This window comes from Drosophila pseudoobscura, chromosome 2 (genome assembly GCF_009870125.1).
Source record: "Drosophila pseudoobscura strain MV-25-SWS-2005 chromosome 2, UCI_Dpse_MV25, whole genome shotgun sequence".
NCBI classification, from domain to species: Eukaryota; Metazoa; Arthropoda; class Insecta; order Diptera; family Drosophilidae; genus Drosophila; species Drosophila pseudoobscura.
Window position 1 is genome coordinate 22,188,633 of NC_046679.1, and position 25,789 is coordinate 22,214,421.

The following is a 25,789-nucleotide window of genomic DNA, read 5'->3' on the forward strand; positions in this document are numbered from 1 at the left end:
CAAATTCAAGATCTACTGTACATATTACCCGCTTTTGATATTCTGTCGAATATTACTAGCTAGATAGAACCGTCAGCCATGCCCACATAATTTTATCTCATTAATGAATCAATTGTCTACTTGACTGGCTTATTTTAAATACTTGCTTTTATTGGAAATTCTTGTAAAAAAGGGTTTAGCTAAGAAGGTCAAACAAATAAAACGTAAGACAAAACTTGTTCCCATTGCTCAATTCAGATATTCCGTTGAATAATGCTGAGAAAAGTAACTGAAGAAGGGGCATACCAAGAAGCGCGTCCGCACGCCGTAGAGAATATCCATCGAATTAGTGCTATCCCCCATCCATATCTTGGAGTGTTAGAGCATTGTATTATGATTGAGTTATTCCTATCTTTGGTCAGCTCCAAGTCAATGGGTTAAATCATGGGTCGAGAGTAGAGCGAGGTAAGGATGGCTGCGTTTAGGTTCTTCTTCCGACTTTGAGCGAAAATCAGATAGCGCAGATTGACGTTTCCCCACACGGATGCCTTATTTACATATGTACATACATCAGTACGAACAATTTTTTTGTTTCATTTTATTAAATTCAATTTTTCAAATTCCATGACAGATAACAATTTTTTTGAATGGGGGGCTAGACATAGATATTTTTCAAATACATTTTTGGATATATAGCAAACCTGTGTATATTTGGAATACAACATCAATTAGTCGAAAGTTTCTAGCAACACATTTATCTTTGGCAGTGTTCAAATTAATGGAACAATTCATATATGTTTTTCAAATATATCATCAAAGTTTTTAGCATGGACAAATTCGGTTAAGTCACTTTAGGAGAAACACTTTGTAAATAGTAGTACTAATTCTGAATAAATTGACCTAAATGCGCCTAAAAATACCAAAATTGTTAATAGCTCGAGTATATGTGTCTGGGGTATGAGGAATAAGTAAGTTCCGCATTATATGAGAATTTAATTCTTCCATTCCATTTAACTAGTGGTACTTAGGTACTATCAATCCTTTTAGCATATCAAAGCTATTGCCATCCGGTTGTACAGTTTCGATGGTACCAGTGGGTAGTTTTACCTTCAAGAAGCCAAAGTCGTCGATTCCAATTATTTCAGCATCTTTCTCCTGTTCGTTTTGAAGGCAAATTCTTACGGTTTGTTCGCTGCAAAGAAAATCTGTTCTTAGGCAATGTTTATACCACAATATAAGATATGATTACCTATGAAGCCAAAGGGAGTAGTATAAGGCATAAAAACTTTCAAAGTCTCCATTCTGTATTTCAGCTAAGAGTCTTTCGATTTCATTAAATATCATGGCTATAAATTGCTCATATTGAAGCAAAGGTAGTTTATTCAGGGATGCCGCATTGTTATTATGCTCCCGTATCATATCGTTAATGCAAAGGGTGGGCTTTGAATTGTTTAAATTGATTCCGCTGCCAATATTAACAATTGCCTGAGAGCCCTGCAAGGTGGTATTGACAATCAGTCCACCAATTTTATTGCTTCCATGTGCATAGATATCGTTTGGCCACTTTAGTGATATGTCGAGTACCTGTAAGCAATAATTAAATGTATAATATAGCTGACGTAGCCATCCATTTTCCATGGAATATTTTCCATATATTCATTGTTTCATAATATTATTTTACATTATCGTTTTTGTGAACTTTTTGCCAGTTTCAGCTCCGAACTGGTTTAAAATACTAAACAAATATATGAAAATATGCAAGGTGTGTGACCTACACAGGGGACAAATAATCCAATAAAGATGGAGATAAGTGCATAAAATTAGCCAGTCTTGTGCGGAAAGTGATTAGTCAATCGGATAAAATTATGTGTTAGGGCCTGAGGGTCCTAGCCAAATAGTAATCAACCGAATATCAAAATCGAGGAATATGATAGAATACAAATAATACGCCAGTATATTTCGTTTATTTTGAAATTTGTGACGTATTTTTGGTATATCCTTGAGGATCGGACGGTATATTTTATCCATGAATAAAGAAAATCGTCCTTTTTATGGATTTTTGAATTTGGGTATCGAACTAAAATCAGCTGAGAAATAACTTTTATCGATTTCAGTATTTCATTGCATGTGATTAGTTATATACGGTCACACTGATTTACTTGCGGTCACACTGCCAGCTTCTAGGGTGTAGAGAAATTTCGTGAGCGCAGGCAACAACAGAAGCAGAAACTATAAAAATTATCGCATTTTTCGCATAGCCGATGCTGTCTAGAGCTGCGGGCGTGTGTGTGTGAGCGCCGGAACAACGACAACGAACCAGAAGGTTGACTAAAACGCTACAGAATGTGGAGCAAAGCCTCAGAAAATCGTGCCATCATCAAAACTCAGTGAGTGCGCGTCTGAAAAAATCAATCGGTTCGGGGGTTTTTGTTGCAGGGCGGCCGTACCACAACAACAAAAATGAGCAGCGCCGCCCAGCTGACGACGTCGGGAGTCAGCAACAACAATGCCGCCACTGACTCCAGCTCCAATGCAAATGCCAACGAGTCGGGCTCCAGCGACAGCAACCTAATCATTATCCAGGACATGATTGATCTCTCGGCCAACCATTTGGAGGGTCTGCGCACCCAGTGCGCCACCAGTTCGATGCTGACGCAACAGGAGATACGCTGCCTGGAGTCCAAGCTGGTGCGCTACTTCTCCGAGCTGCTGCTGACCAAGATACGTCTCAACGAACGCATCCCGGCCAACGGTCTGCTGCCCCATGCCACGGGCAATGAGCTGAAGCAGTGGCTGCGCGTGGTGGGCCTTAGCCAGGAGTCGCTAAGTGTGTGTCTGACCAGGCTGACAACTCTGGAGCAGACGCTGCAGCTGAGCGATGAGGAGCTCAAGCAGCTGCTGGCCGAGAACCCCAACCAGCGGGAGGAGGAGCTGCGTCGCCTGACCAGGGCCATGCAGAATCTCCGCAAATGCATGGACACGCTGGAGGCCAATACGGCCAGCAATAACGACCCGGAGCAATGGCACTGGGACTCATGGGACCGACCCATACACATCCATCGCGGGAGTGTGGGAAATATTGGCCTGGGTCTGGGTCTGAACACCGCCTCCCCAAGAGCGCATCATCGACAGCATGCTACTAAGGGGAAGAGTGGTTCAAGCAATGCCTCAACCTCGCGCAGTGGCCGCCAATCGCCCACATCGATGCCGGCGACGGCCACGGAGGACATGACAGGCAGCACGCAGGGATCCCAAATGACGCTAACGCTGACGCCTTCGCCACCCAACTCCCCCTTCACACCCTCCAGCGGGACGACTGCTGTGAGCAGCAGTCTGAATGGAACACCACAGAGGAGTCGTGGCAGCGGCACCCCACCGCCCGCCAGGAAGCACAAAACGACCCTCTTTAATCAGGCGGGGGCGGATATTGAGCCGCCCGCACCACCACGCAATCGCCTGCCCACAGACCCCAGCCCGGACAGCCACAGCTCCGCCAGTTCGGAAATATTTGGCGAGAGCAGTAATAGCAATCCATTGGCTTCCATTGGGAATTCCTCGAACGTCCTACTAGTTCCATGCTCTCCCGGCGTGGGCCCTGTCGGGATGGGACACACCATAAAACATCGGTTCACGAAACAAATAGGATTCATGGCCACCTGCACACTGTGCCAAAAACAGGTATTTTCGAGGTGGCTCAAGTGCATCGACTGCAAGTTCATTTGCCACAAAAGCTGTGCCCCCCACGCACCACCCTCGTGTGGCTTGCCCCGCGAATATGTCGATGAGTTTCGGCACATCAAGGAGCAGCAGGGCGGCTACTCCACCCTGCCGCACGTGCATAGCTCGAGCAAGGGATCGCCGTTGGTGAAGAAGAGCACCCTGCACAAGCCACTGCAGCAGCATCATGGCGACAGCAGTTCGCCCAGTTCCAGCTGCACCAACTCCACGCCCAGCAGTCCGGCTCTGTTTCATCAGCGCGAACGGGACCTGCAGGACCACGCCGGCAGCTATGGCGGCTCGTCGGCTGGCGGCGGCAGCAGTTCCAGTGCCAATCTCCTGCTCACTCCCTCCCTCACCAAGCACCATCAGCAGCAGAGTCAATTCAACTTTCCCAATGTGACCATCACCAGCAGCAGCGGCGGCGGCGGAGGAAACACCGGCAGTGCCTCGCATAATGTGCAAACCCTCATCTCCAACGAGGCCCTGGCGGAGTATCAGGCAGCTCCCCCTTCGTTGGTAAACAGCATGAATGGTGGCGGATTAATGGACAGCCTGGTTAACAGCTCCAATGGTCACATCAGCTCGCTAATCCACAGTCAAGTGTCGAATGTGTCGAACGCCTCGAATGCCACAACCAGTCTAGTGAACTCTACGACCACCACGAGCACTACGAGCAGCTTCTTTCCACGTAAACTGAGCACGGCGGGCGTGGACAAGAGGGCGCCCAACACCAGCGAGTACACAGACACCCATAAGTCGAACGACAGCGATAAGACCGTGTCGCTAACGGGCAGTGCCAGCACAGACTCGGATCGCACACCCGTGCGGCTGGACTCCACAGAGGATGGGGACTCGGGCCAGTGGCGACAGAACTCCATATCACTCAAAGAGTGGGATATACCCTATGGGGATCTGCGGCTGTTGGAACGGATTGGCCAGGGGCGCTTTGGCACCGTTCATCGAGCGCTGTGGCACGGCGATGTGGCGGTGAAGCTGCTCAACGAGGACTACCTACAGGACGAACATATGCTGGAGACGTTTCGCAACGAGGTGGCTAACTTCAAGAAGACGCGGCACGAGAATCTGGTGCTCTTTATGGGCGCCTGCATGAATCCGCCGTACCTGGCCATTGTCACATCGCTGTGCAAGGGCAACACCTTGTTCACGTACATCCATCAGCGACGGGAGAAGTTCGCCATGAACCGAACGTTGGTGATTGCCCAGCAAATAGCCCAGGGTATGGGCTATCTGCATGCACGGGACATCATACACAAGGATCTGCGCACCAAGAACATATTCATTGAGAACGGCAAAGTGATCATCACGGACTTTGGCCTCTTCAGCTCCACCAAACTGCTGTACTGTGATATAGGCTTAGGAGTACCCCACAACTGGTTGTGCTACATGGCCCCGGAGCTGATACGTGCCCTCATGCCGAAGAAGCCGAAGGGCGAGTGCCTGCAGTTCACCTACTATTCGGATGTCTACTCGTTCGGTACCGTCTGGTACGAGCTCATTTGCGGCGAGTTTACGTTCAAGGATCAGCCGGCCGAATCGATTATCTGGCAGGTGGGACGCGGCATGAAGCAGTCGCTGGCCAACCTACAGTCTGGCCGTGAGGTCAAGGATCTGCTGATGCTGTGCTGGGCCTACGAAAAGGAGCAACGCCCCCGGTTTGCCCAACTCTTGTACAAGCTGGAGCAATTGCCCAAGAAGCGACTGGCTAGAAGTCCCTCGCATCCCGTCAATCTATCCCGCTCCGCGGAGTCTGTGTTCTGAGGCGAGCCGACAGCTTGGGTTCTATTAACTATTGCAACTACAACTACTACGAGTATCTAGTACAATTAAAGAGTACCATTTCAATGTAAGCTGCTGTGTAAAAATGTATATGTCAAATGTCTGTCTCGCCCACTCCTTTACGAGTATGTATGCTCCTCTATACAAGGACTCCTCTCTTAAACAAGTTCAAATATATGCAACAATGTGTGTGTTAAGCAAAGATTGTAAATACCTACAAATATCAGAGAACAAAATTATAACAAAAAAAAAGTAAGAAAATTTTAAAATTTAAAAAATTATAAAACATACGTAATATTGAATGCAGAAAAGAATAGGGAAGAAAAGAAAAGCAGGAAAATACACAAAAATGTTAAGTTTGAAAAAGACAAACACGTTTAAAGGTTGAAAGGAATAAAAGTATAGTAGAAGTATATAGGATCTAGTAAAGTAAATCGAAAGAGCACTGTGTGGCAAAATATCTAAATGTAAAACGTTGAAATCAGGTGAGCAATTTCTAAATTGTTAATTATGTATAAGCAAAGCTATATTCTATCTATATATGAATATAAAACGATATATGTCTGTGTGTGTATATACAAGTATATGTATATGAGAGATACTAGTATTTAAATCAAATATTGTGCAGAAATGTATGTATATAGCTAAACGGAGTTTAAATGCAAAATTAAGCATAAATGTCAAATAAACTTATCACTACAACCAAATTGTAACCAAATTGATCTACGATTATTATTATGTATAATAAGTGGGATCACGGGTCGAGAATGCAACAATCCAATAGACACTCAAGAGCGAAGCTAAGCCCCGAGAAAGTGAAAGGAAAACGATTTGCGTGAAGGACCAAAAAACATGCCGTGTGCATGACCAGGCACATAAATGCTTCTCTCGAGATTACCCTAATAAGCTTCAGTTTCAATTGTTGCTGTTCGACAGCTCTCAAATTGTGAAGAGCATGCTCTCCGCTGGCTATGATATGTCTTTATCACTCACCCCGTATGTTGGATGACCCCTTAGGGTGTTAACAATGGCTGCTCCAATCAGATGCTGGATCAGAGGTAAACGAGAGCCCAGTGGCGAGTCCATGGCTATATGGAGTTGCAAGGAGAACATGGCACAACCCAATGGACTAAGCCACTGAAAAACATAACATTAACAAACAGAAGTCAACATTTTAAAAGGCTAAACTATTCCTACCTGATTATTGCTGCGACCCATGCCGGCAGTCTGTTGAAGGGGAAGCACGGCCAGGCCGTTGATGAGCTCCAGAGTATTGATCACATGCATGGAACTGCTGACGATAGGCGCATATATGACCAGACGACCAATGTCCTCCGTTTGCAGATGCTACAAGAACAATTTCAATATTGTTACCAACTCTGTTGAGAAAAGGCCGATATTCAACGCACATCAAAGTAATCAACGGTGGAGAAATCGTCTGGACAGGAATGTATGAGTATAGGGAGGACATTGTTGTTGGCCACAGGCGGCTTATCATCCTTGCCACAGAATTTCATAGTCAAATTGGGTGTAGCTATGACATTGTCGGGGCCACTGCAGCGCAGGCGCAACTTATCGAGGAGTTCAAATTTGGACTAAAAGAAAATAACAGAAGTTTTTCAATGTATATTAAAAGGGAAACATCCAAGCAAGTGCTAACCTCATGGCGTCCCAGAAAATAGGCCTGCTGGTATACCACTCCTGACTGCGACTGACCCACTCCATCTGCCTTAACGACCTGCACATCCAAGTACTTGCTCAAGAGATCCGCAAAGATCTCCAGACGAGTGCGTTCGTATTGCTTTAAGATGGAGTATTTGATCTCATCCGATTCAAACTCGCTGGGACTTGTCTCCAAATGTATCTGTTAATAGATCGAGAAACCATTTAGCCCGGAAGAAGATGGGCGTTAGGATGTATTCTTACCTGCGAGAAGACGGCCTTGCCACCGCTCTTCAGGCTATTGGCCAGCAATAGACTGGGCGTGTTCCAGGTCTCCTCAGTGCCCAGCACTTGGACATCCAATTTGTGGCTATGGCCGGCCAGATCTTTCAGTTCCATGGACCTTGGACATACTAGAGCTCTGAGCAGCGTTTCGTTTTGTTTCGTTTCGTTTTTGTTTTATGGTTTTCGGTTATGTTTTTGTTTGGTTAATGGTAGGTAGGATTATAATAGTGATAGCACACACATATAGGAAGCACACACAGAGATATAGAATGGGGCAGGACAGGAAGAGAGAGAGATCACACAGGCACGCAGAAAGAATATAGAAGGGAAATGGAAATTTCAGGCAATAACAAATAAAAGTATCCAATTTAAAAATTGATTTTGAATAATAATTCAGTCAAACATTTATGATAAAAGTTAAGTTTAAATATTATTAGAAGAAATTCGTTTAATTTCACCAGGAAAATACGATTATGAATGATGATCGGAATGCACATCGAATACAAGCCAAAAAAGCCAAATACGTATAGAATTGAAGCCATTTTGAGCCATGAAAACATTTGAGAAACAATATATAAGAATTGGAATTAGTCAGAAATTGCTTAGTAACAGCGGGATTATTTCAATATCAATTCTCCTAGGGATTCTCCACAAATTAGAACTAACAGAAGATTTTAATGGTTCTAATTTGCAGCGGTCTCCACTGCACTATGGGCAAAAACTCGAGTTTCAAAATTTGCACAAATATTAATATCTTTTAAGGTTTTTTAAATATTTTTGTATGAGCATTTTTTTCATAGTGCAGCATAGCGTAACAGCAATATAAATCCTCGTTTAATAGTGCGCCTGCGGTTATGCAGTAAAAAAGCAATTGCTTCGATTTCGGGTGTATAAAACATGCATCATAGTAGAGGATATTAAATATACTTTTTGGTTATGGATATTAGTGGTACTTTTGTCAGTATAAGCTACAAGTTTAGAGGTCTTCGGTCTGCATGGGGATTAGCTTTCTTCTCAGTGTATGGTATGGCAACAGTACTTACGGTCTACGTGAATGTGACTTGGTCGACTCCTCGCTGTCTGTGGAAAAGTGCTTCTTCACTGGCGATGGCTGATAGCAGAAGATGTGATGCATCATCTTGACCCGCTGCCATTTGTCGTAGGAGAACTGTACCAATTCGTGCTCGCGAACCTGCAAAAGAAATCAGAAATTACAATCCCATTTCAATCAATGGAATCCTCTAAAATAACCACCTCCGCTGTGCGATAGTTTGGCAGTATGAAGTGTAGTATATCCGAGCAGAGGCTCAGCACCTTGCCGCCATGCAGAAAGTAATCCACGAGTATCTGTCCAATCCCGGGCGACACCGAACCGCACACCACCAGCAGGGCTGTCTGCTCGGTCCAATGCTTTTGGGCTGCCTGCTGCGGCATCAGCGGGTAAATGGTGTACACATTCCGCTCGAGCAGTTGCTGAAGCGTGGCCAACGTGGAGTCTCTGGCACTGGCACTGTCCGAGTAGACCAAAACATTCAGGGGCTTGCTTTCCTGCAGGCTATCCTTATTGCGCCGCAACACCGGTCGTGAAGGGGGAACAGTAGCTGGCGGTGAAAAAGGTTTCACCACCTCAAAAGTCTTTGCAGGCTTCACTGTCTCCACTGTAGTTGGTTCAGTGGTATTCACAGTTACGGCTGGCTTTGCGGCCTCAATAGTAATGGATGGCTTCACAGCCTCAACGAGTTTTCTGGGTGTGCTTGAAACCGATTTAGCCGGAGTCCCATCCACGGACGTCTTCTGAATCTGGGCTGCCTGAGCAGCGGCCAGCTTCTCCAGCTCGCTCTGCGCTTCACTTTTGGTTGGAGTTGCTTTGGCTTCGCTTTGAGGTGGAGTCGATTTTTCTTCGGTTTTAGCGGGAATTGCTTTGTCTTCGCTTTTAGCTGAAGATAGTTTTGAATCGTTTTTAATGGGAGTGCTCTTGGCCTCGCTCTTAGCAAACGATGACAGAGCAGCCTCGCTCTTGGCGGGACTTAAAGTGCCCCTGGCCGGGGACAAGGCCGCTTTATTGGTGGGTTCGACCACAGCCACGGCCTTGAAACTGGCCGGCTCTGATGTCTGGGTAAGGAGATCTGGTTTCAGGCCTGTCTTGCCCTCAGTGCGATTCTTTTGATACTCGAACTCAGTGGCCTGATGAGCCAGCACACTGACGGCACGCAAATCCTCCAAATGCTTCTTCCAGCCCTCCTTGTCTAGTTCAGCGGTGATGCGGGACTGGCGCTTTAGATGTTTGGTCAACAGCTCAAAGGGCTGGGGGTCGCCGGAACGCAAAACAGCTGCAAAAATGTGAAGAAACGTGAATTAGTCGAGTGCGGGAAGGGCTTTTGGAAGTATGAATGGATGACGATTTAAGTTTTCCGCTTACACTCAATCCTCATCAGGGGCAGGTAATCGTTTATGCATAAATTATTTCGTAAAAATGTCGATATCAAAAGTTGGGTAAAGTGCTCCACATCGGTCTCGATGAGCAATGCCAGGTGGGAGTCCATTTTCCAAGCAATTAGCTTACCATAATCTTCCAACTGATGAACGCCAAGGCCATGTCACAGGTCACAGGTGATGCAAGCAAAAGAAAGAGATGAGACAATATATGACGCCAGCTCTCTATATCGATTTAACTATTTCAGTATGGGTTATATTTCCTAATCACATTACCGCACGCACTGCCATCGCCACCACAGCCAGAAGGGCCGTGGCTGTGGCTATTAAAATGTTTAGTTGATGGTTTGCAAAAACCGAAGCGAAGGATACCTTACCCTGAAACCTACCCGCACAGCTATGGTGTCCAGTGCGCTTTCCTTTTGCGCTGGCTCTACTTGGGCCTCCAACAGCAGCTGCATATGCTGCTCCTTGTCCGACGAGAGTGTCACGCGCTGCTTAGCCGTGGACGGCGATGGCTCCGTTGGCGTTGTCGCTGGCGTTAAGGTGTCGGCGGCATAGGCAAACGGCAACAGACCCGGAGCCGCGGGAAAGCTTATCCAAGGTGCGATCTGGAGCGTCTGCAGGGGACGCAGGCAGCAGCCGTGCTGGTTTCCATGCAACCACAAAATATCCGTGACCTTGGCCGCATTACGATTGCCGCACAACTCTGAACTAGCAAATGAGGGATCTGTACAAGGGAAGTAGATTAGGAATTAGCTAATGAATCGACTGATATCATCTGATTCTCACCAAAGCCATCATCGCTGCCCGCTGGCAGGGCATAAAAAGCAATGCTCGAGGGTTGTGCCAGGTGCTCGGCGATTTTGTTGCAGACCTTCTGGATGCGCCAGGATTGCAGGACAGTGGCACTCACGTAATACAGGGTCAACATTTTATGGTTTAATGTCGCTCTCTATGCCATTGGAAACTGAAAATCAATGTGCGGTTTCGTAATTTCCTTCCTCAAAGAAGCAGCGAAAGGCAGTGGTTGCTATGTCCACGGTCCCAGGAAGTGTTTTACAGCGAAATTGACACACTTTTGCACTCCTTTGCACCCACTGACATTTATTGTTGATTACTGCATTCCACTTCCATACACCACACATACACCCCCATTACTTTGGGGAGCTTTATCTCTTTTTGTTTGGGGGCCAAGAAAGCGCGGCAGACATGTGCTTCTTCTTATTGCGAATAATATAACCATTCAACCCGCCAAACATTGGCCCAAGGTGAAATTATTAATAGGGTGACGTCTCGACTCTCAGAGAGACCAGCGCTCGGTACTCTTCGTTTGTTGTTTTTTTTTAGCTAACAGGAAAGAATTCTTTTGCGACTTGAACGAAGTCGTGTGGATCTTTTTCTTTCTCTTGGCAAGAACTGAAATATAAACACACACTCGGTGTGCGGGGATCATCACATGGCTTAGCGTTACAGCAGTGGGCACCAGTCGTCTACATTCTAAGTAATTCTAGAAATTTTTCTTACTAATTTTACTCAACCTCGATAATTTAACGCATGTGATTCTTCACCACAGCTGCGTTCGCTTTCGTCTCTTGGTACTGAAACGTTTCCTTGCCGAAGTTCCCGAACGGTAAAATTTTTTGGTCATGTTTATATCCAATAAGGAAGGAATCAAAGACCTAATAACTAATAACTAAATAAATGCAGATTTAAAGTAATAATAAGCTTATTCTTTTCGCTGCATTCTGCTGGTCCTTCCAAAAAGAGCAGATGTGGTGAATACGTCACCTTATTAGTGCATTCACCTTGCATTGGCCATTCAGAGTAAGACGACGCCACGCCGCCTTTAAAGTTGTTTTCATTTTAACAAGTCATTTACTAGCGTGTTTTTTGCCGCGTTAATTAGTTATTTCAGCTTTAGATCCGTACAGATTTAGTATTTAAGCAAAGGCGGCATGCTGTTGGGCGAATTGGACACAACGCGGCGACTATTGTTTATCGTGGCTGTTTTGGTATTAATTTTATATGCAAAAACGTACCTGCTACCCGGCGTCGACCTGGATTACGATTAGTAGTTAGCATACCCCGCACAGCAGCAGCAATACCTTCAGCATCCAAGTGATGACAGATCGAAGGGTTTCCTACTTCTATAACGCCGATGTGGGTAACTTTCATTATGGCGCGGGGCACCCGATGAAGCCGCAGCGGCTGGCAGTGACCCATAGTCTGGTAATGAACTATGGCCTTGACAAGAAAATGAAGATATACAGGCCATACAAGTGAGTAACACGAACCGATCCCATACTTGGATAGGACTAATAATCCTCCAACCGTTTTCAGAGCCAGCGCCCAGGACATGCTCAGGTTTCACAGTGACGAGTACATAGCCTACCTACAGCAGGTGACCCCGCAGAACATTCAATGCAATTGTAAGTGTGGCCAAAAATCAGCTCAAACCTAATAAATCTATATTATATTACTCTCTTCTAGCTGTGGCCTATACCAAGTACCTAGCGCACTTTAGTGTGGGCGAAGATTGCCCCGTCTTCGATGGCCTCTTTGACTTTTGCGCCATGTACACAGGCGCATCGCTGGAGGGTGCCCAAAAGCTGAATCACAATCATAGCGATATCTGCATCAACTGGTCGGGCGGCCTGCACCATGCCAAAAAGTTTGAGGCATCGGGTTTCTGCTATGTAAACGACATCGTGATTGGCATTTTGGAGCTGCTGAAGTATCATCCGCGTGTGCTGTACATCGACATCGATGTGCATCATGGGGATGGGGTGCAGGAGGCCTTCTATCTCACAGATCGCGTGATGACGGCCTCGTTTCACAAGTACGGAAATTACTTCTTTCCTGGAACGGGCGATATGTATGAGCTGGGGGCGGAGTCTGGTCGATACTACAGCGTGAATGTGCCACTCAAGGAGGGCATTGACGATCAGAGCTACTTCCAGGTCTTCAAACCCATCATCTCGGCCATCATGGACTTCTATCGGCCCACGGCAATCGTCCTACAATGCGGTGCAGATTCACTGGCGGGGGATCGGCTGGGCTGCTTCTCGTTGAGCACTCGGGGCCATGGCGAATGCGTGAAGTTTGTCAAGGAACTGAATGTTCCCACCTTGGTGGTGGGCGGCGGCGGCTATACGCTGCGCAACGTGGCCCGCTGCTGGACGCACGAGACCTCGCTGCTGGTGGATCAGGACATTGACAACGATCTGCCCATCACGGAGTACTACGAGTTCTTTGGGCCGGACTTTACCCTACATCCAGAGATTAACTCGCGGCAGGACAATGCCAATTCGAAACAGTATTTGGAGATGATTGTGAAGCATGTATATGAGAACCTGAAAATGTGCCAGCACTCGCCTAGCGTACAGATGGTGCAGACGCCGCCCGATATGGATATCGAGGAGCTGCGTAACAAGGAGGAGACGGATCCCGACGTAAGGATATCTCAAACAGATGATGACAAAAGTGTGGAGGCGAAGAACGAGTTCTACGATGGGGATCAGGATCAGGACAAGCCTGATTCGGCGGAGAGTTGAATTAACTTACTTATGTGCTAGTCTAAGGATGCGAATAAGGTCAAGAACAACCACAGTAATACACAGTAACACAGACTACAAGTAGATTTTAAAATCGACAGACACACGTGTATTTGAGATGGGAGATAATTATAATGATATTAGGATTCGGATTTGGAATTGGATAATCACCAACCGGTTGTGGTGTTGGCCAGGCGTCGCATACGTCGCGTATTCCTATCTTGATCGCGTATCTTCTTCTCCATTTCGGCATCGGTTAGCGTCTCTAGGAATGGGGCCCACGCATCGGCATCGCTGGGATTCCGGAACGGAACATCGATGGTGGACAGGGGTGCCTCGCTAAAGGCGTACGTGCGACAGTGCCACGACAATTGACCACGTATGCTGTAAGCTATGGCCGTCACAAACTCTCCACCTAATCCCAGTTCGGCGCAGAGTTTGATGGCAAACTCCTCCGGGTTGTTGTTCTTCTCCGACATGTCCCACTCGACCTGGTCGACGAGCGACGTGTTGCCCACGTGTATGTTGAGCTTGACTATAACACGCTGGTCACAGCTCTCCTCCAGGATGGGCGGATCGTTGGGAAAGGCCTCGATCTGCTGCCGGATAGCCTGAGCGATGGCCGGCACAAAGGGCAGGGGATTCAGGTCCAGATCATCACAGAGTACTTCGGCAAACTGCTCGGGCGTGATCATGCTCTCGTTCTTGTTCCAGGTGAAGGTGTCGCGCAGCTTCTGTCCCTCCAGCTCCATGTCCAGGCGTATGGGCACCAGGCATTCCTTCTGTGCCGCATTCTCCAGACTCGCCGTCGGGTCCGTGTCGTCAAAGCACATGGGGAATGTACGCACCTTCTTCGTGTGCACTCGATTCCGGTTAATGGGCGTGGCCTGTGGCACGGCGTCCAAGTGGCTCGAATTGGGCATCGTGGGCACATACTGTGGCTGCTTCTTGGACTTGCTCTCCCGCGGCACAGGCGTATCGGAGGTGTTCACCGAAACGGCACGATATCTGCAACGAGTAATCATTAAAGTAATCTCCGACTCTGACGGGCGGACGGCTCCTGTCACACACTCACTTCTCATCATTGCCAGCCATAATGTCATCCACTTCGACCGCTCGTAGCAATGAAACTGAGCTGGCCAAAATGTGTGAACTGAGGCCAGAGTCGGCCAGTCGTTTTCGCTCCTCATTTGACAGGACAATGCGCGTCATACCCGGGTACTTTTTGTAGAGGATGCCGCGGAAGTGGCGCATGTAGTTGCCCACCTCTGAACCCACATAGTAGTACTCGCCACCCTCCTCCAGTTGGAATGCAACCGGCTTATCACCGTATGTCTGCAGAGCCATGATGGGAATACTCCAAAAATCAGCAGACTTTATTTATTTTTATTTATTGGTGGTTTTGTTAATTGTAAGTTTTCAGACCAGAATTTTTCATACCGCATACACAAACACAGACATGGACATGGCGTCTTTCGCGTTTTGGTTGGTTGGTAACCCTACACATTAACCCTATAACATTATGTGTTCAGGCGGAGAAATGTGGTTTCCAATTCTTGACGGAGAACGATTAATTGTAGAACAAGGAGGTATGTTAAATCCACCGAAAATAAATAGAATTGAATAATTTAGCACAGTTCAGGTGAAATATATCGTGGCTTTTTTTAAGTTCAGAGAAGAGATGGCATGGATAGCAGTCGTTTAACTGTTTAAATAGAGGAGGCTTCAGAGGGCTAAGTTAGTATTTTCATCGGTATATTTACGGTATATTTTGCAAATGAGACGGTTTTTTTTTCGTTTCGGTCACACTGTTTGTCCATATGCTGCCGCAGAAATTGCGATTGTTTAGTTTTCCTTAAAAATGTCCTTTTTACGCAGCGTTGCTGGTGCTCTGGTGCTTGCCAGGCCGCTTAATAGTGCGCGAACAGGTATGTCTCAGCGATTGCGCCAAGTCAATACAGTAATCATGTTTATTTCGGCAGTGCAAACACGCCGTCACATCAAACGTTGGGTCGCACCGACGTTACGTGAGCTCGCGCATCGTCAACAGAAACAAGGGCCCCAAAAGCCGGAACCCCGGGCGGGCTATGTGGAGTGGAACTACCGGTCGGAGCTGTTTGCCTTTGGCAAGCGACTGGGGGAAAACTTTGAGCTGCCGCAACTGCAGGAGGCCTTCACACAGCGGTCATATGCCCACCAGGAGGAGGAAAAGCAGCGAAAACTTGGCATTGAAGAAGGGGACCTTAAAATAGCTGATAATCAGGAGTTGGCCAAGATGGGTAGCCACATTGCCAGGGCCTATGTTGAGGCCTTTCTGAAACAGTCGCTGCCAAAGGTTCCGAAGGAAGGACAGGAGGCCATTGCAAGCTATTTATTGAGCACAGAGACATTGGCCAATGTTTCGTCGCATTTGGGAACCAAAGATCTCATCTTCACCACAGAGTACCCGCCTTCTCCCGAGAGCCTGGCCGAATCCCTTCAGGCGGTGATTGGGGCTCTGGCAGATTCCAGTGGCGTAGAGCGGGCCTTCCTCTTCGTCAGAGACTTTATCTGCACACAATTGAATCAGAAAGATTTGCTGGATCTGTGGACACCCAAGCAGCCCGTGCAGTTGCTCGAGGAGATCTGTCAGCAGCGGAAACTGGGAGAGGTGGAGCCCCGCCTGCTGGGGGACTGCGGCAAGAACACAGTTCTGGCTGCCTACCACGTGGGCATCTACGCGAATCGCCAGCTGCTGGGCAAGGGCTTTGGCGAGGATGTACCGACAGCCACAGAGACGGCGGCACTGGATGCCCTGCAAAGCCTCTTCGATATCCACGAAAACCGAAGGCCCTTCGACTTTGGCCTTCAGGTGGAGACCAAGAATGTGAGACTGGGCAACTGAGAAGATCTGTTGATGCGTTATTGCCTCTTTGTTGATTAATATAATTTGCACTATCCACATGTACTTTCTGAATTGGCGTCAAAATAAGATTGTGTCTTTAAAATCATTTAACTACGGCTCAACAACATTTGTGGCACTGCCATGTGCGCGCCTGTCTCTTAGTCGGTATCGTCGCGCTTCTTTTCGTATTCCTCGGTGTTTCCCGTGCCGGTGGGCGCGCTTGAGGTAGGCGGACTGATGTCATCCGGCTTGCTTTCCAGCGAGAAGGGCGGAATCTTGCAGTCAAAGGAGTAACCATCCTCGCGCTCCAGCCGGAAGGTGCCCCACATATGTCCACTTGGCGCCTGCAGGCTAACATGACTGCTGTACTGGAAGGCGGGCAGCCGGGGGCTGAGTATGGGCTCCTGCCCAACCACGCCACGGCCACGGACCGTTTCCAGAGTGCCCGACAGGGAGAAGATGCGCCAATGACGCTCGCGCAGCTGCACGCTCAGCTCGCCCAGGTTCTCCAGACGGATGCAGTAGCGCCACTAAAGAGAGGGATAAAGATTAATAGATGTTTGAGACTTCAATCTAAGACGTACCCAATAGACGGAGCTGGCTGGCGTCTCCCTGCAGCCCATATAGAAGGGAATCACGGTGATTCGTACATTCTCAGTTGTCTCCTTGTGTACATCGCTCATGTCCAGCCAGGGATGGTTCTTCTCCTGCCAGGCCTTCAACGTGTCCTGCCCTACAAACGGCGGATCCGAGTCCGGGGCAGGGGTCAGGAACTTGTCGAATAATTCATGCTGTAGGGGCTGCTTTTCGGTGGAGCTGTAGGGCATGATGTCCTCGTGCGCCACATAGTCCAAGCCGGGTATGGCATACAGGCTGCGATTGGAGTCTTGATTCCCCAAAAACGTTACGGCTTCCGTTTGGGCCCGCTAGAAAGAGCTTTAGAATTAAATTCTGGCAGATTAGAGGCTACTTTTTTAGTCTTACAATGTGCGGGCAATCCCTTGTGTCGATGAGCACTTGATAGAAGGTTTGCACTTTGCCCCGGACCTCTTTGGTGTCCACCTGAGAGTGGGCCGATGTCTTGGCGGTACCCATGCTTGTGGTACTTTCGGAACGGCTGCCAACGGGCTGTGACTCCGGCCAGCCGACATCGGCTGGCGTAAGAGTAGGCGACGTTGCAGATGTTGGCTTAACTCTAAGTGAAGCCTCTTTGGTTCCTTGTTCCAGGGGCGGAGTGGCCGTCGCCGTGGCCGTGGCGGTCGCTGTTGTCGTTGCGGTGATCTTGCTGGGATTGTGGAGATCACGGTCGTAGACACGGGCGGTCCATGGAAAGAGTATCACTCCACGGTAGCCAAAGATGCGGTGCAGGAATACCTGTCCGGTCTCGTATTTGTCATCCCTGGCCTCCACCAGACGTCCCACTTCCGCAAGCCTGCAACACGATTTGCATTATGCAATAATGATTCAAATGGTTTTGATGGGAGAGGCAAAGCAACCCACAGAAGGCTGCCAGCACCCCCCGAAGCAAGGACTCACTTGGTTGGATATGCCGCATTCTTCTTGATGCCGCGCCTCAGCGTTACGTCGCATCTCTTGACTAGATGCCACCGCCTCTCCCATTGGAACACTTGCATCAAGAGACCCATCTCATTCAACACTCGAGCTGAAATCACAGAGGAACAAGTGCAGAACCCGCCACTCGTCTTCGGTGCTGAGCGAGGAGGGGGCCAAGAGCAAACAAAACACCTTTATGCAATTATTTGGCCGAGTATTCCGGCACTATATGCTGCTGTCCTTTGGCTTTTGTGCTTTACATGTGCTTCAAATTGTATTTCCAAATTTTAAAATTTATCCAGATTTCGACATTGTTATGAAAATTTTGATTTGTTTTCGGTACCAGAAAAAATACACTCGATTTCACTATATTCGATACCGATAGACTATTTTACGAGGGACTTTGAATCTAAAGCTGGCAATTATCACAGGAGGAAGGAGGCAGTAAAATAAGGATTCAAATTATTTCGTAATATTATTAATCTGATGTACAACTATTAAATTTTTTTACATTTCTTACATTTTTATTTGATCCATTTTTTGCAACTATTCGATTACATGAAAAGGAAACCCTTAAATACGAATCGGTGTATTCGATCAGAAAATGTAGCACGACAGTTCGTTTGGTAAAAGCACTAACCATACAGCATATATACATACCGTATACTGTATGGTTAGTGGTAAAAGGTTGGTATATGGTATATGGTATATAATGGTATATTCGATTCATTTTGGTATATTTACGGTATATTTGTAAAATGAGACGGTATATTTTGGTATATTTCAGAGGGTCGATTATCCCATTGTATTTTCATATTCCACCGAAAATAATGAGAATTGAAAAAATGGAATGGATCTACCAGAAGAATTTACAATTTCAGTAGTATTTGCCGCCATTTACATCAAGTCGTTGAACAATTTTAAAATATGGGGCTTAGGAGGGTTAACTTCGATTTCTTATCGATATACGATAAGTCCTGCTTGTTCTCCCTCTTTCGCCATTTGACATATTTCCGGTACGTACGCGATTTTTCTTCGGGCACTAAATAATGTAAAAATATACATGAAAATGCATGTAACTTTGAGAAATAGTGCCTCGAAAGACTCGGTGGATATGTGTGTTATGTTCGCAAATAGTTATTGTGCGCCTAGGAAGTGATTGGCTGTGCGATGTCTGTGGATGAAATAACCAAAACAAATGCTCAATGCCCTAGCATAGGCCAACACTTCTTGTGAATATAACACAGTTCTGTGCATGTTTTTAACGATGGAATTTTCTGCTCCAACAGTTAAGCCATGGCCGACACCCAAGCTGCCAAGTCCGCTGCTGCTGCGCCAAAGGCCGCAAAGGCCCCAAAGGCTCCTAAGGCCGCCAAGGCACCAAAGGCCGAGAAGGCCGCCACCACCGAGGCTAAAGTGTCCGCCAAGAAGTACAAGCGTCACGGACGTCTGTTTGCCAAGGCTGTCTTCACCGGCTACAAGCGCGGTCTGAGGAACCAGCACGAGAACCAGGCTATCCTCAAGGTAGGTGCATCCTATTTCCTTCCATTGAGATTTTGATATAAACCAATTTCTCCATTGCAGATTGAGGGCGCCCGCCGCAAGGAGCATGGCGAATTCTATGTTGGCAAGCGTTGCGTCTATGTCTACAAGGCAGAAACCAAGAAGTGCGTACCACAGCATCCCGAGCGCAAGACCCGCGTCCGCGCTGTCTGGGGCAAGGTTATCCGCATTCATGGCAACACTGGCGCTGTCCGTGCCCGTTTCAACAGGAATCTGCCCGGTCATGCCATGGGACACCGCATTCGCATCGTAAGTTTACCCCTCAAGTATATCTTGGTTTCCCCATAGTTAATGTTAACTGTTTCTATTGCAGATGCTTTACCCATCAAGGATTTAAGTTAAAATCAACTTAAGTAATTGACCTGCAGAGTAAAAAAAATCCGTTTTACAATAAATGAAACAATTTAAATTTAATTACAACCCAAACTTGGTGTTGAGCTCTCCCTTGTGGGCAGCCACGGTTCCATTATATTTGAACTATGAAGCAAGGGGAATATTTCAACTATTGGAATATCTTATAGGCGTCAAAAACGTATATAGTAATGAAAGTGCTTTGGTGGTTTCGTGGTTTGTTTTTGGTTTTAGCTATTGAATGCTAACGGATATTTCGGAACGAAACAGAGAACCGAACTTGTAGCAGGCAAATGCTTGATTTGGGGAATCTACCATGCTTTTCCATCTTGTTTGCATTCTCAAACTTACTCCCGGAACATATACAAATGAACGAGATTCGAATAAAATGGACACCTAAATTTCTTGGGCGATTCGAATCCACACCTGATTTATATTAGTTTGACAGCTGCTCCTGCAGCCGTTTCTTTGGAATTCCGTGATTTTTTCTTAGTATTTTTCCAGCAATGACGAAACTGCGATTTAATTTGCGTCATAAATTGGTATTTTCAGCTAGTCAAAATCGGGTCACACTGCACAGCAGCGTGTTGCGGGTCGAGACGAAAACAAAAATTTGCTTTAAAATTGTTTAATTTAGTTTATAATACAATTAGATATATAAATATAAATTTGCTATTGTTGTGCGCGCCGGCAAGTTATGAGGAAATGTGCGCCGACTTTGATGGGTGCTCCTGCTGCTGTTGCTGTTACACCACCACCGACCAAATTCGCGACAACACGTCACCGTTGCACAAGCCAATTAATACATAAATTGTACATTCCATAAACACCGAAGAACACTAACAAAAATCATCAGCACTTACGTATATGTACGTATAATGGGCATACAGGATGGACTGAATGGCATCTTCACGCAACGTCGACGCAACCTGATCCTCCAGCTGACCATGATCACCTCGATTGTGGCGGCAATGGTACCAGCGGCAGCGGCAGCAGGATCAGGAACAGATTCGGAACTCCAGCAGGCGAGCTCCAATACCCCGCCGGCCATTACACACTGTGTGGAGCGGGACGACCGTCGGATCGGACGTCGGTAAGAAGAAGAAGCTAGGCGGCGAGGGTTGTGTGTGACCTTTTCTTACGCACTGTGATGAAAATGTTCTCGAATGTTCGCTTTACACCACAGTCCCCCCCAAGTGCAGTGCCAGTGTAAAAAAGCAAGCAGCTAAGAAAATATTGAAAAAATGCTGTTTATATTTGATTAAACTATTGGGAAAATTCGTGTTTACTAAGTCAGAATCGAGAACCGATGAGACGCATAGAAAATTGATTGTTTTGTTCCCATTCCTAACCTTAGAATATCTAATTGATTCAAGAACAGCCACTGATCGGCTCGAAAATATCTATTGACCCTTCAACTACTTAAATAGTAGTATAATCAGGGAACGCACCTTATCAAGCATGCGGTGAGTCATGTGGACAAAAGAAAAAGTTAACTGTTTTTAGTCTAGCGTTTTTGTTTGTGCCAGATAAAAAACGGCTTCGATGCGATATGTTTAGTTATGCACACAGTATAAAACGGGTTTCGTTTCGTTGATTTGCGTTGTTTTGCTTTCTGCGAGTGTATGTTTGTTTAAAACATTTCGAATTTCACCATTTCTTGCGTTTGCCTTGCCCGACATTTGGAGGGCGCCATTTTCGGCTCTTCCGTGTGTGCGAGCGAGATGGCATGCCAAGAAAAGGGGCCAAAACCACTTGTTGGCACGGCATCAGCTGTGTCGGTCTCCCCCGCCGCACCTACCAAGCAAGCTGTCATGACGGCTGCCAGTGTGACCATTTTGCACAGGGTATCCTTGCATTAAGTGATGCAATATTTTGATTCAATATAGAAATACCGGTGCTATGCGGTGTAAATGAATCAATTAGCGATAAAATTAAATTTGTTGTTTAGGTCAGGGACCTGACGTGTTTTTCCTGCACGAACAAAATTCTAATGTCAGTTTTGTTATCCCCACACAGACTCCTCTACATAACAACTCTAGATGGACGACTGAGCGCTTTGGATATAGCCAAGTCTGGTAAGCTGCGCTGGAGTGTGCCCACTGGACCTGGACCACTGATCTCATCGAGCATCCATCGCTTGGAACTGACGAACAATGGGCAATTCGTCCGCATGATTCCCTCGCTCAGTGGTGGGATATACAAATTCGATGGCGACTCCATAGATCCCATACCCATTACAGCGGAACATTTGCTTAGTTCCAGTGCCAAGTTTAGCGACGATCTGGTCATATCTGGTGGCAAGGAGACCCGCACATATGGCGTCTCTGCCCGTACCGGTCAGCTGCTCTACGAATGCTCTATAAATGGCTGTGTTAATGTCACGGCTGAGGGACGTGCCATTAACGACACTATCGAGGACGTCAAAGAGGAGCCGTTGCCCGACGATGCAGCTGATGATGATGACCACATTAGAGATGAGGCTGGCTATATTGTGGCCCATGATCCGCTGCTGGACGATGTTATTGTGGTGCGCCGCCAAACGCAGACTGTTCGTGCCGTGGAATCCCGCACGGGCATAGAACGCTGGAATTTTAGCGTCGGTCAGCACGAACTGGATATGGTGCGGGCCTCAGAGTGTCATATGCAGCCCCGCGACGAGCTGGAGCTGGCCGTGCTAGATGTGGATATCAAAGTGGTGGTGCCGGAGGGCATCATCTGCGCTTTCAGCAAAAGCAATCCCCACGACATGCTCTGGAAGTATAAGGTGAGTCGGAACATAGACGGAACAAGCCCAGTGTTAAGTCAATTTTCTCCTGTAGTTCGATCATCCCATTGTGAGTGCTTGGAATACCAATGCCGACGACGAACTGAAGGCCATTGATTTGTTCAGCTCGGCCCAGTGGTTGTGGGACCAGGATGAGGACGAGCTACTCAACAACAGACCAACAAGCGCGCCCTCCATATATCTGGGGATGTATGACAAGCAGCTGTACATACAGGAGTCGATCCGGCTACGCCAGGAGATAATGGACCAGACGCAGGTCTACCAGCAGCTGACAGGAGATACCAGTCTCATGCCCAAGATACCCTGGAAGCCCATAGCAGCCAGTAGCCATTCCCTGGTGATCTTCCAGGCGAACCAGATAGATCCCGAGGTAATTGGCGAAGAGCCGCCCACCCAGGGAAACGAACTAGTGCCATATGATGATCAGAATTTTGCTGTGGCTGCCCAGTCCGTGCTGAATGCATCGGAGTTTGTGAATGGCAACGGATATTACTTCTTCACTGGATCCACTGAACTGGAGGGACCCTCGGAGTGTGGCACGAACGAAACACCCACTGGACTGCCCGCCATTGAGGCGCCACCCTCTTCCGGCAGCAACAAAACTGGGGGAGTCGATGCCACCGGAAATCACAGCATCAATGATGATCTGGGCTTCAGCTTAGACGATATCGATGCTCCGGTGAAGGTTGTCATCCTGTCGCTGTGGTTCTGGTGGAAGGAGATTGTGGTTATTGCTTTCACCTCGGCGGTTATCCTGAACATCTTCATGGGACAACGGAATCAGCGTGTGGAACGCGAGTATTTGGTGATTGAACGGCATGTGCCGGTACAGACAGCCATCGAGGCGACTGAGGCATCCACTCAGGCGCTTCTCGGACCCGTTGTGCCAATGTCACATTATCATCAGCAGCACCAGCGTCCTGGCAACCGTTTTAGCTTTCCGGGCAGTGGAAATACACAGCGTTCGCTATCCGAGTCCACAACACACTCGGGTGAGCATTACACCTCACGTTTCCAGACCGATTTTGATCTGATGACATGCCTGGGTCGCGGCGGGTTCGGTGTGGTATTCGAGGCCAAGAATAAGCTGGATGAGAATCACTATGCCGTCAAGCGGATAACGCTGCCAAATAAGGAGTCATCCCGGCAGCGGGTGTTGCGTGAGGCACGCACTCTGGCCAGCTGTGAGCACCATAATATTGTGCGTTACTTTCATGTAAGTGATCTTTTAGTGCTAATCAGTGAAGAGACTATAATCAGTTTAATTTCGTTGCAGTCCTGGACCGAAACCCCACCCATTGGTTGGCAGGAGGAGGAAGATCGTAAGCTGCTGGCCCATGAGCTCTCAACTTCCATACAAATCGAAACGCCCGACGAGAGCACATTCCCCTCACTGGCCGATCAGTTTCAGGAGAAGCGGCAGCAACAGCTTTTGTCCTGGGTCTCGGATGCTGCCAATAGCACAGCCTGCAGCCATGACTTTCACGGCAATGGAGATACTGGACTACGAAACATCAAGGAGGAGTATGATGACGATGAAGAAGAGGACTCGCTTATTGAGTTTCGCAGTGAGTCGCGCTCGGCAGCATTGCGAGCAGGTGTTCAGCAGGACGATGATGACGATGAGGACGACGATGATGATGATGATGAGAGTAAGAGGGAAGGACCACTACATCGCAGCTCCGTGTCTATTGATATCCACTCTGCGTCGTTCGATTTGAAGAACATCAACTACTCGCAGCATCCGCTGGTTTCGAACTCTTTTCAAATCGAATCCGTACGCTCCAAGGGCAATGTCAGTGACGATGCCGGGGACTCCGATAGGCTGCGAAAGAAACCACTCACTCTGGCCCTGGCCCAGAATCACAATAACAATCCTCATCAGCCAAATGGCAGCCATGGCACACCTCCGAGTGCCACCATGCAGAATGGAGTGGTGGCCAAGCCCAGTAAGGTTTATCTCTACATCCAGATGCAACTTTGCCGTAAGGAAAGCCTTCGCGACTGGCTGCGTGAGAATCGGACCGAGGCTCGGGCCTCGCACATTGCCGACATCTTCCATCAGATCGTTGATGCCGTGGACTATGTGCACCTGAAGGGTCTCATTCATCGTGATCTGAAGCCAAGCAATATATTCTTTTCGCAGGATGGCAAAATTAAAATTGGTGACTTTGGCCTGGTCACCGACATGGCGGACATACCCAATCTGGTAGCCAAGTGTGGCGATCAGAGTGGCCTTCCTTCGTGTGCTCGGCACACGCAGCAGGTGGGAACCCACCTGTACATGTCGCCTGAGCAGCTGCTGGGCCGCCACTACGACTACCGAGTGGATATCTATTCTCTCGGCTTGATCTTCTTCGAGCTTCACGTGTACTTCTGCACTGAAATGGAGCGGATCAAGACAATGCGGGCCCTGCGAGAGGGCCAGTACCCGAAAGACTTTGCCAACAATTACCCCGGACAGTATGAGCTGCTACAGCAAATGCTGTCTGCCGATCCCGAACAGCGGCCACAGACGAAGCAGCTGAAGAATCAGCTGCATGATATTCTGAAATTGCCCGTCCACCTGGCAGACGGACGCAGCGAGCAGGCGGCTCTGGCTGAGGCAGCCCGTCGCTTGAGTCGCAGCCGCACCTTCAGCAGCTCCAGCGATCATCAGCAGCATCAGAAGCATTAGTGATAGACTACGGCCCGAGGCAGACACCAATTTCAGTCATCTGTTAACATTTCGTTTGTAAGTTATTTACTAAAAGTGTCCCATCGCCGTTTCTGTTTTAATCATCCTCTCACCTGGCTATGCCTCATCCGCTGACCTCGGAAACTATCTGTAGGATAGGAGGTTCATTTATTGGTAGCATTCTATTTGATAGGTTTTGTATTACGTTCACCTTTTAAACTCTTGCGTGTCGCAAAGTGCTTTTGTTTATAATACTTATAATTAATATACATACTATATTGATGTGCTCCCAAAAAAAAAAACAGTCGCTAGAATAAGTTTCTGAGTTATGATTTACGATTGAGTTGTGCCCACCCCAAGTTTTTGTCCAAGTTTTTTTTCTATCGAAGTAGCCCCCTTCCTGATTTGTGCTATCAGCTAATGCGAAAGTTTGTTTTTAGATCTAGGTGATAAGGAGAAATAAAAGTGTTTAAAAATACAAACAAATGGAAATGTTCTCTAATTGCTGACGGCGTAGTGTTCAACCATAATTGATTTTA

At 47.3% G+C, this 25,789-nt stretch overlaps 8 protein-coding genes across 14 annotated transcripts; 5 read left to right on the top strand and 3 right to left on the bottom strand.

The window, feature by feature from the left end:
- Positions 1-557: 557 nt before the first annotated feature.
- Positions 558-11,120, bottom strand: Hcs (holocarboxylase synthetase-like protein). 4 transcript variants are annotated; one of them, XM_015182322.2, is made up of 12 exons: positions 10,669-11,120; positions 10,266-10,606; positions 10,007-10,019; positions 8,698-9,773; positions 8,487-8,635; positions 7,423-7,561; positions 7,157-7,360; positions 6,906-7,091; positions 6,694-6,843; positions 6,490-6,633; positions 1,229-1,563; positions 558-1,171 (listed from the first exon to the last, which is right to left on the bottom strand). In XM_015182322.2, exons 1-12 carry the CDS (start codon positions 10,808-10,810, stop codon positions 994-996), a joined length of 3,057 nt encoding a protein of 1,018 aa, XP_015037808.2. In that variant the 5' UTR covers positions 10,811-11,120; the 3' UTR covers positions 558-993. The 4 variants fall into 4 exon arrangements, with proteins under 4 accessions (XP_015037808.2, XP_015037806.2, XP_002137746.2 ...); XM_015182320.2 differs by having other exon boundaries at positions 7,423-7,579; XM_002137710.3 differs by having other exon boundaries at positions 9,863-10,019.
- Positions 2,120-6,209, top strand: ksr (kinase suppressor of ras). Its single transcript, XM_001359321.4, has one exon. The coding sequence runs from the start codon at positions 2,440-2,442 to the stop codon at positions 5,476-5,478; it is 3,039 nt and encodes a 1,012-aa protein (XP_001359358.3). The 5' UTR covers positions 2,120-2,439; the 3' UTR covers positions 5,479-6,209.
- Positions 11,121-11,671: 551 nt separating the features above from the next.
- HDAC3 (histone deacetylase 3) lies at positions 11,672-13,531 on the top strand. Its single transcript, XM_002137711.3, has 3 exons — positions 11,672-12,158; positions 12,220-12,308; positions 12,370-13,531. The coding sequence occupies exons 1-3, from the start codon at positions 12,001-12,003 to the stop codon at positions 13,431-13,433; spliced, it is 1,311 nt and encodes a 436-aa protein (XP_002137747.1). The 5' UTR covers positions 11,672-12,000; the 3' UTR covers positions 13,434-13,531.
- Positions 13,516-14,937, bottom strand: Snr1 (SWI/SNF related, matrix associated, actin dependent regulator of chromatin, subfamily b, member 1). The gene is made up of 2 exons (XM_002137712.4): positions 14,509-14,937; positions 13,516-14,441 (listed from the first exon to the last, which is right to left on the bottom strand). The coding sequence occupies exons 1-2, from the start codon at positions 14,778-14,780 to the stop codon at positions 13,601-13,603; spliced, it is 1,113 nt and encodes a 370-aa protein (XP_002137748.1). The 5' UTR covers positions 14,781-14,937; the 3' UTR covers positions 13,516-13,600.
- A 270-nt stretch (positions 14,938-15,207) lies between these two features.
- Positions 15,208-16,428, top strand: mRpL44 (mitochondrial ribosomal protein L44). The gene is made up of 2 exons (XM_001359322.4): positions 15,208-15,361; positions 15,416-16,428. Exons 1-2 carry the CDS (start codon positions 15,295-15,297, stop codon positions 16,315-16,317), a joined length of 969 nt encoding a protein of 322 aa, XP_001359359.2. The 5' UTR covers positions 15,208-15,294; the 3' UTR covers positions 16,318-16,428.
- POLDIP2 (DNA polymerase delta interacting protein 2) lies at positions 16,331-18,250 on the bottom strand. Its single transcript, XM_001359323.4, has 4 exons — positions 17,854-18,250; positions 17,302-17,749; positions 16,902-17,243; positions 16,331-16,847 (listed from the first exon to the last, which is right to left on the bottom strand). Exons 1-4 carry the CDS (start codon positions 17,961-17,963, stop codon positions 16,476-16,478), a joined length of 1,272 nt encoding a protein of 423 aa, XP_001359360.2. The 5' UTR covers positions 17,964-18,250; the 3' UTR covers positions 16,331-16,475.
- Positions 18,251-18,793: 543 nt separating this feature from the next.
- Positions 18,794-19,854, top strand: RpL35A (ribosomal protein L35A). 2 transcript variants are annotated; one of them, XM_015182323.2, is made up of 4 exons: positions 18,794-18,887; positions 19,161-19,395; positions 19,456-19,683; positions 19,748-19,854. In XM_015182323.2, the coding sequence occupies exons 2-4, from the start codon at positions 19,168-19,170 to the stop codon at positions 19,769-19,771; spliced, it is 480 nt and encodes a 159-aa protein (XP_015037809.1). In that variant the 5' UTR covers positions 18,794-18,887; positions 19,161-19,167; the 3' UTR covers positions 19,772-19,854. The 2 variants fall into 2 exon arrangements, with proteins under 2 accessions (XP_015037809.1, XP_001359361.1); XM_001359324.4 differs by having other exon boundaries at positions 18,886-18,922.
- A 460-nt stretch (positions 19,855-20,314) lies between these two features.
- PEK (pancreatic eIF-2alpha kinase) lies at positions 20,315-25,736 on the top strand. Of its 3 annotated transcripts, none has more exons than XM_001359325.4 (4): positions 20,315-20,878; positions 21,805-22,552; positions 22,608-23,789; positions 23,850-25,736. In XM_001359325.4, the coding sequence occupies exons 1-4, from the start codon at positions 20,664-20,666 to the stop codon at positions 25,248-25,250; spliced, it is 3,546 nt and encodes a 1,181-aa protein (XP_001359362.3). In that variant the 5' UTR covers positions 20,315-20,663; the 3' UTR covers positions 25,251-25,736. The 3 variants fall into 3 exon arrangements, with proteins under 3 accessions (XP_001359362.3, XP_015037810.2, XP_015037811.2); XM_015182324.2 differs by lacking the exon at positions 20,315-20,878 and adding an exon at positions 20,924-21,251; XM_015182325.2 differs by lacking the exon at positions 20,315-20,878 and adding an exon at positions 21,684-21,736.
- The last annotated feature ends 53 nt before the right edge of the window (positions 25,737-25,789 follow it).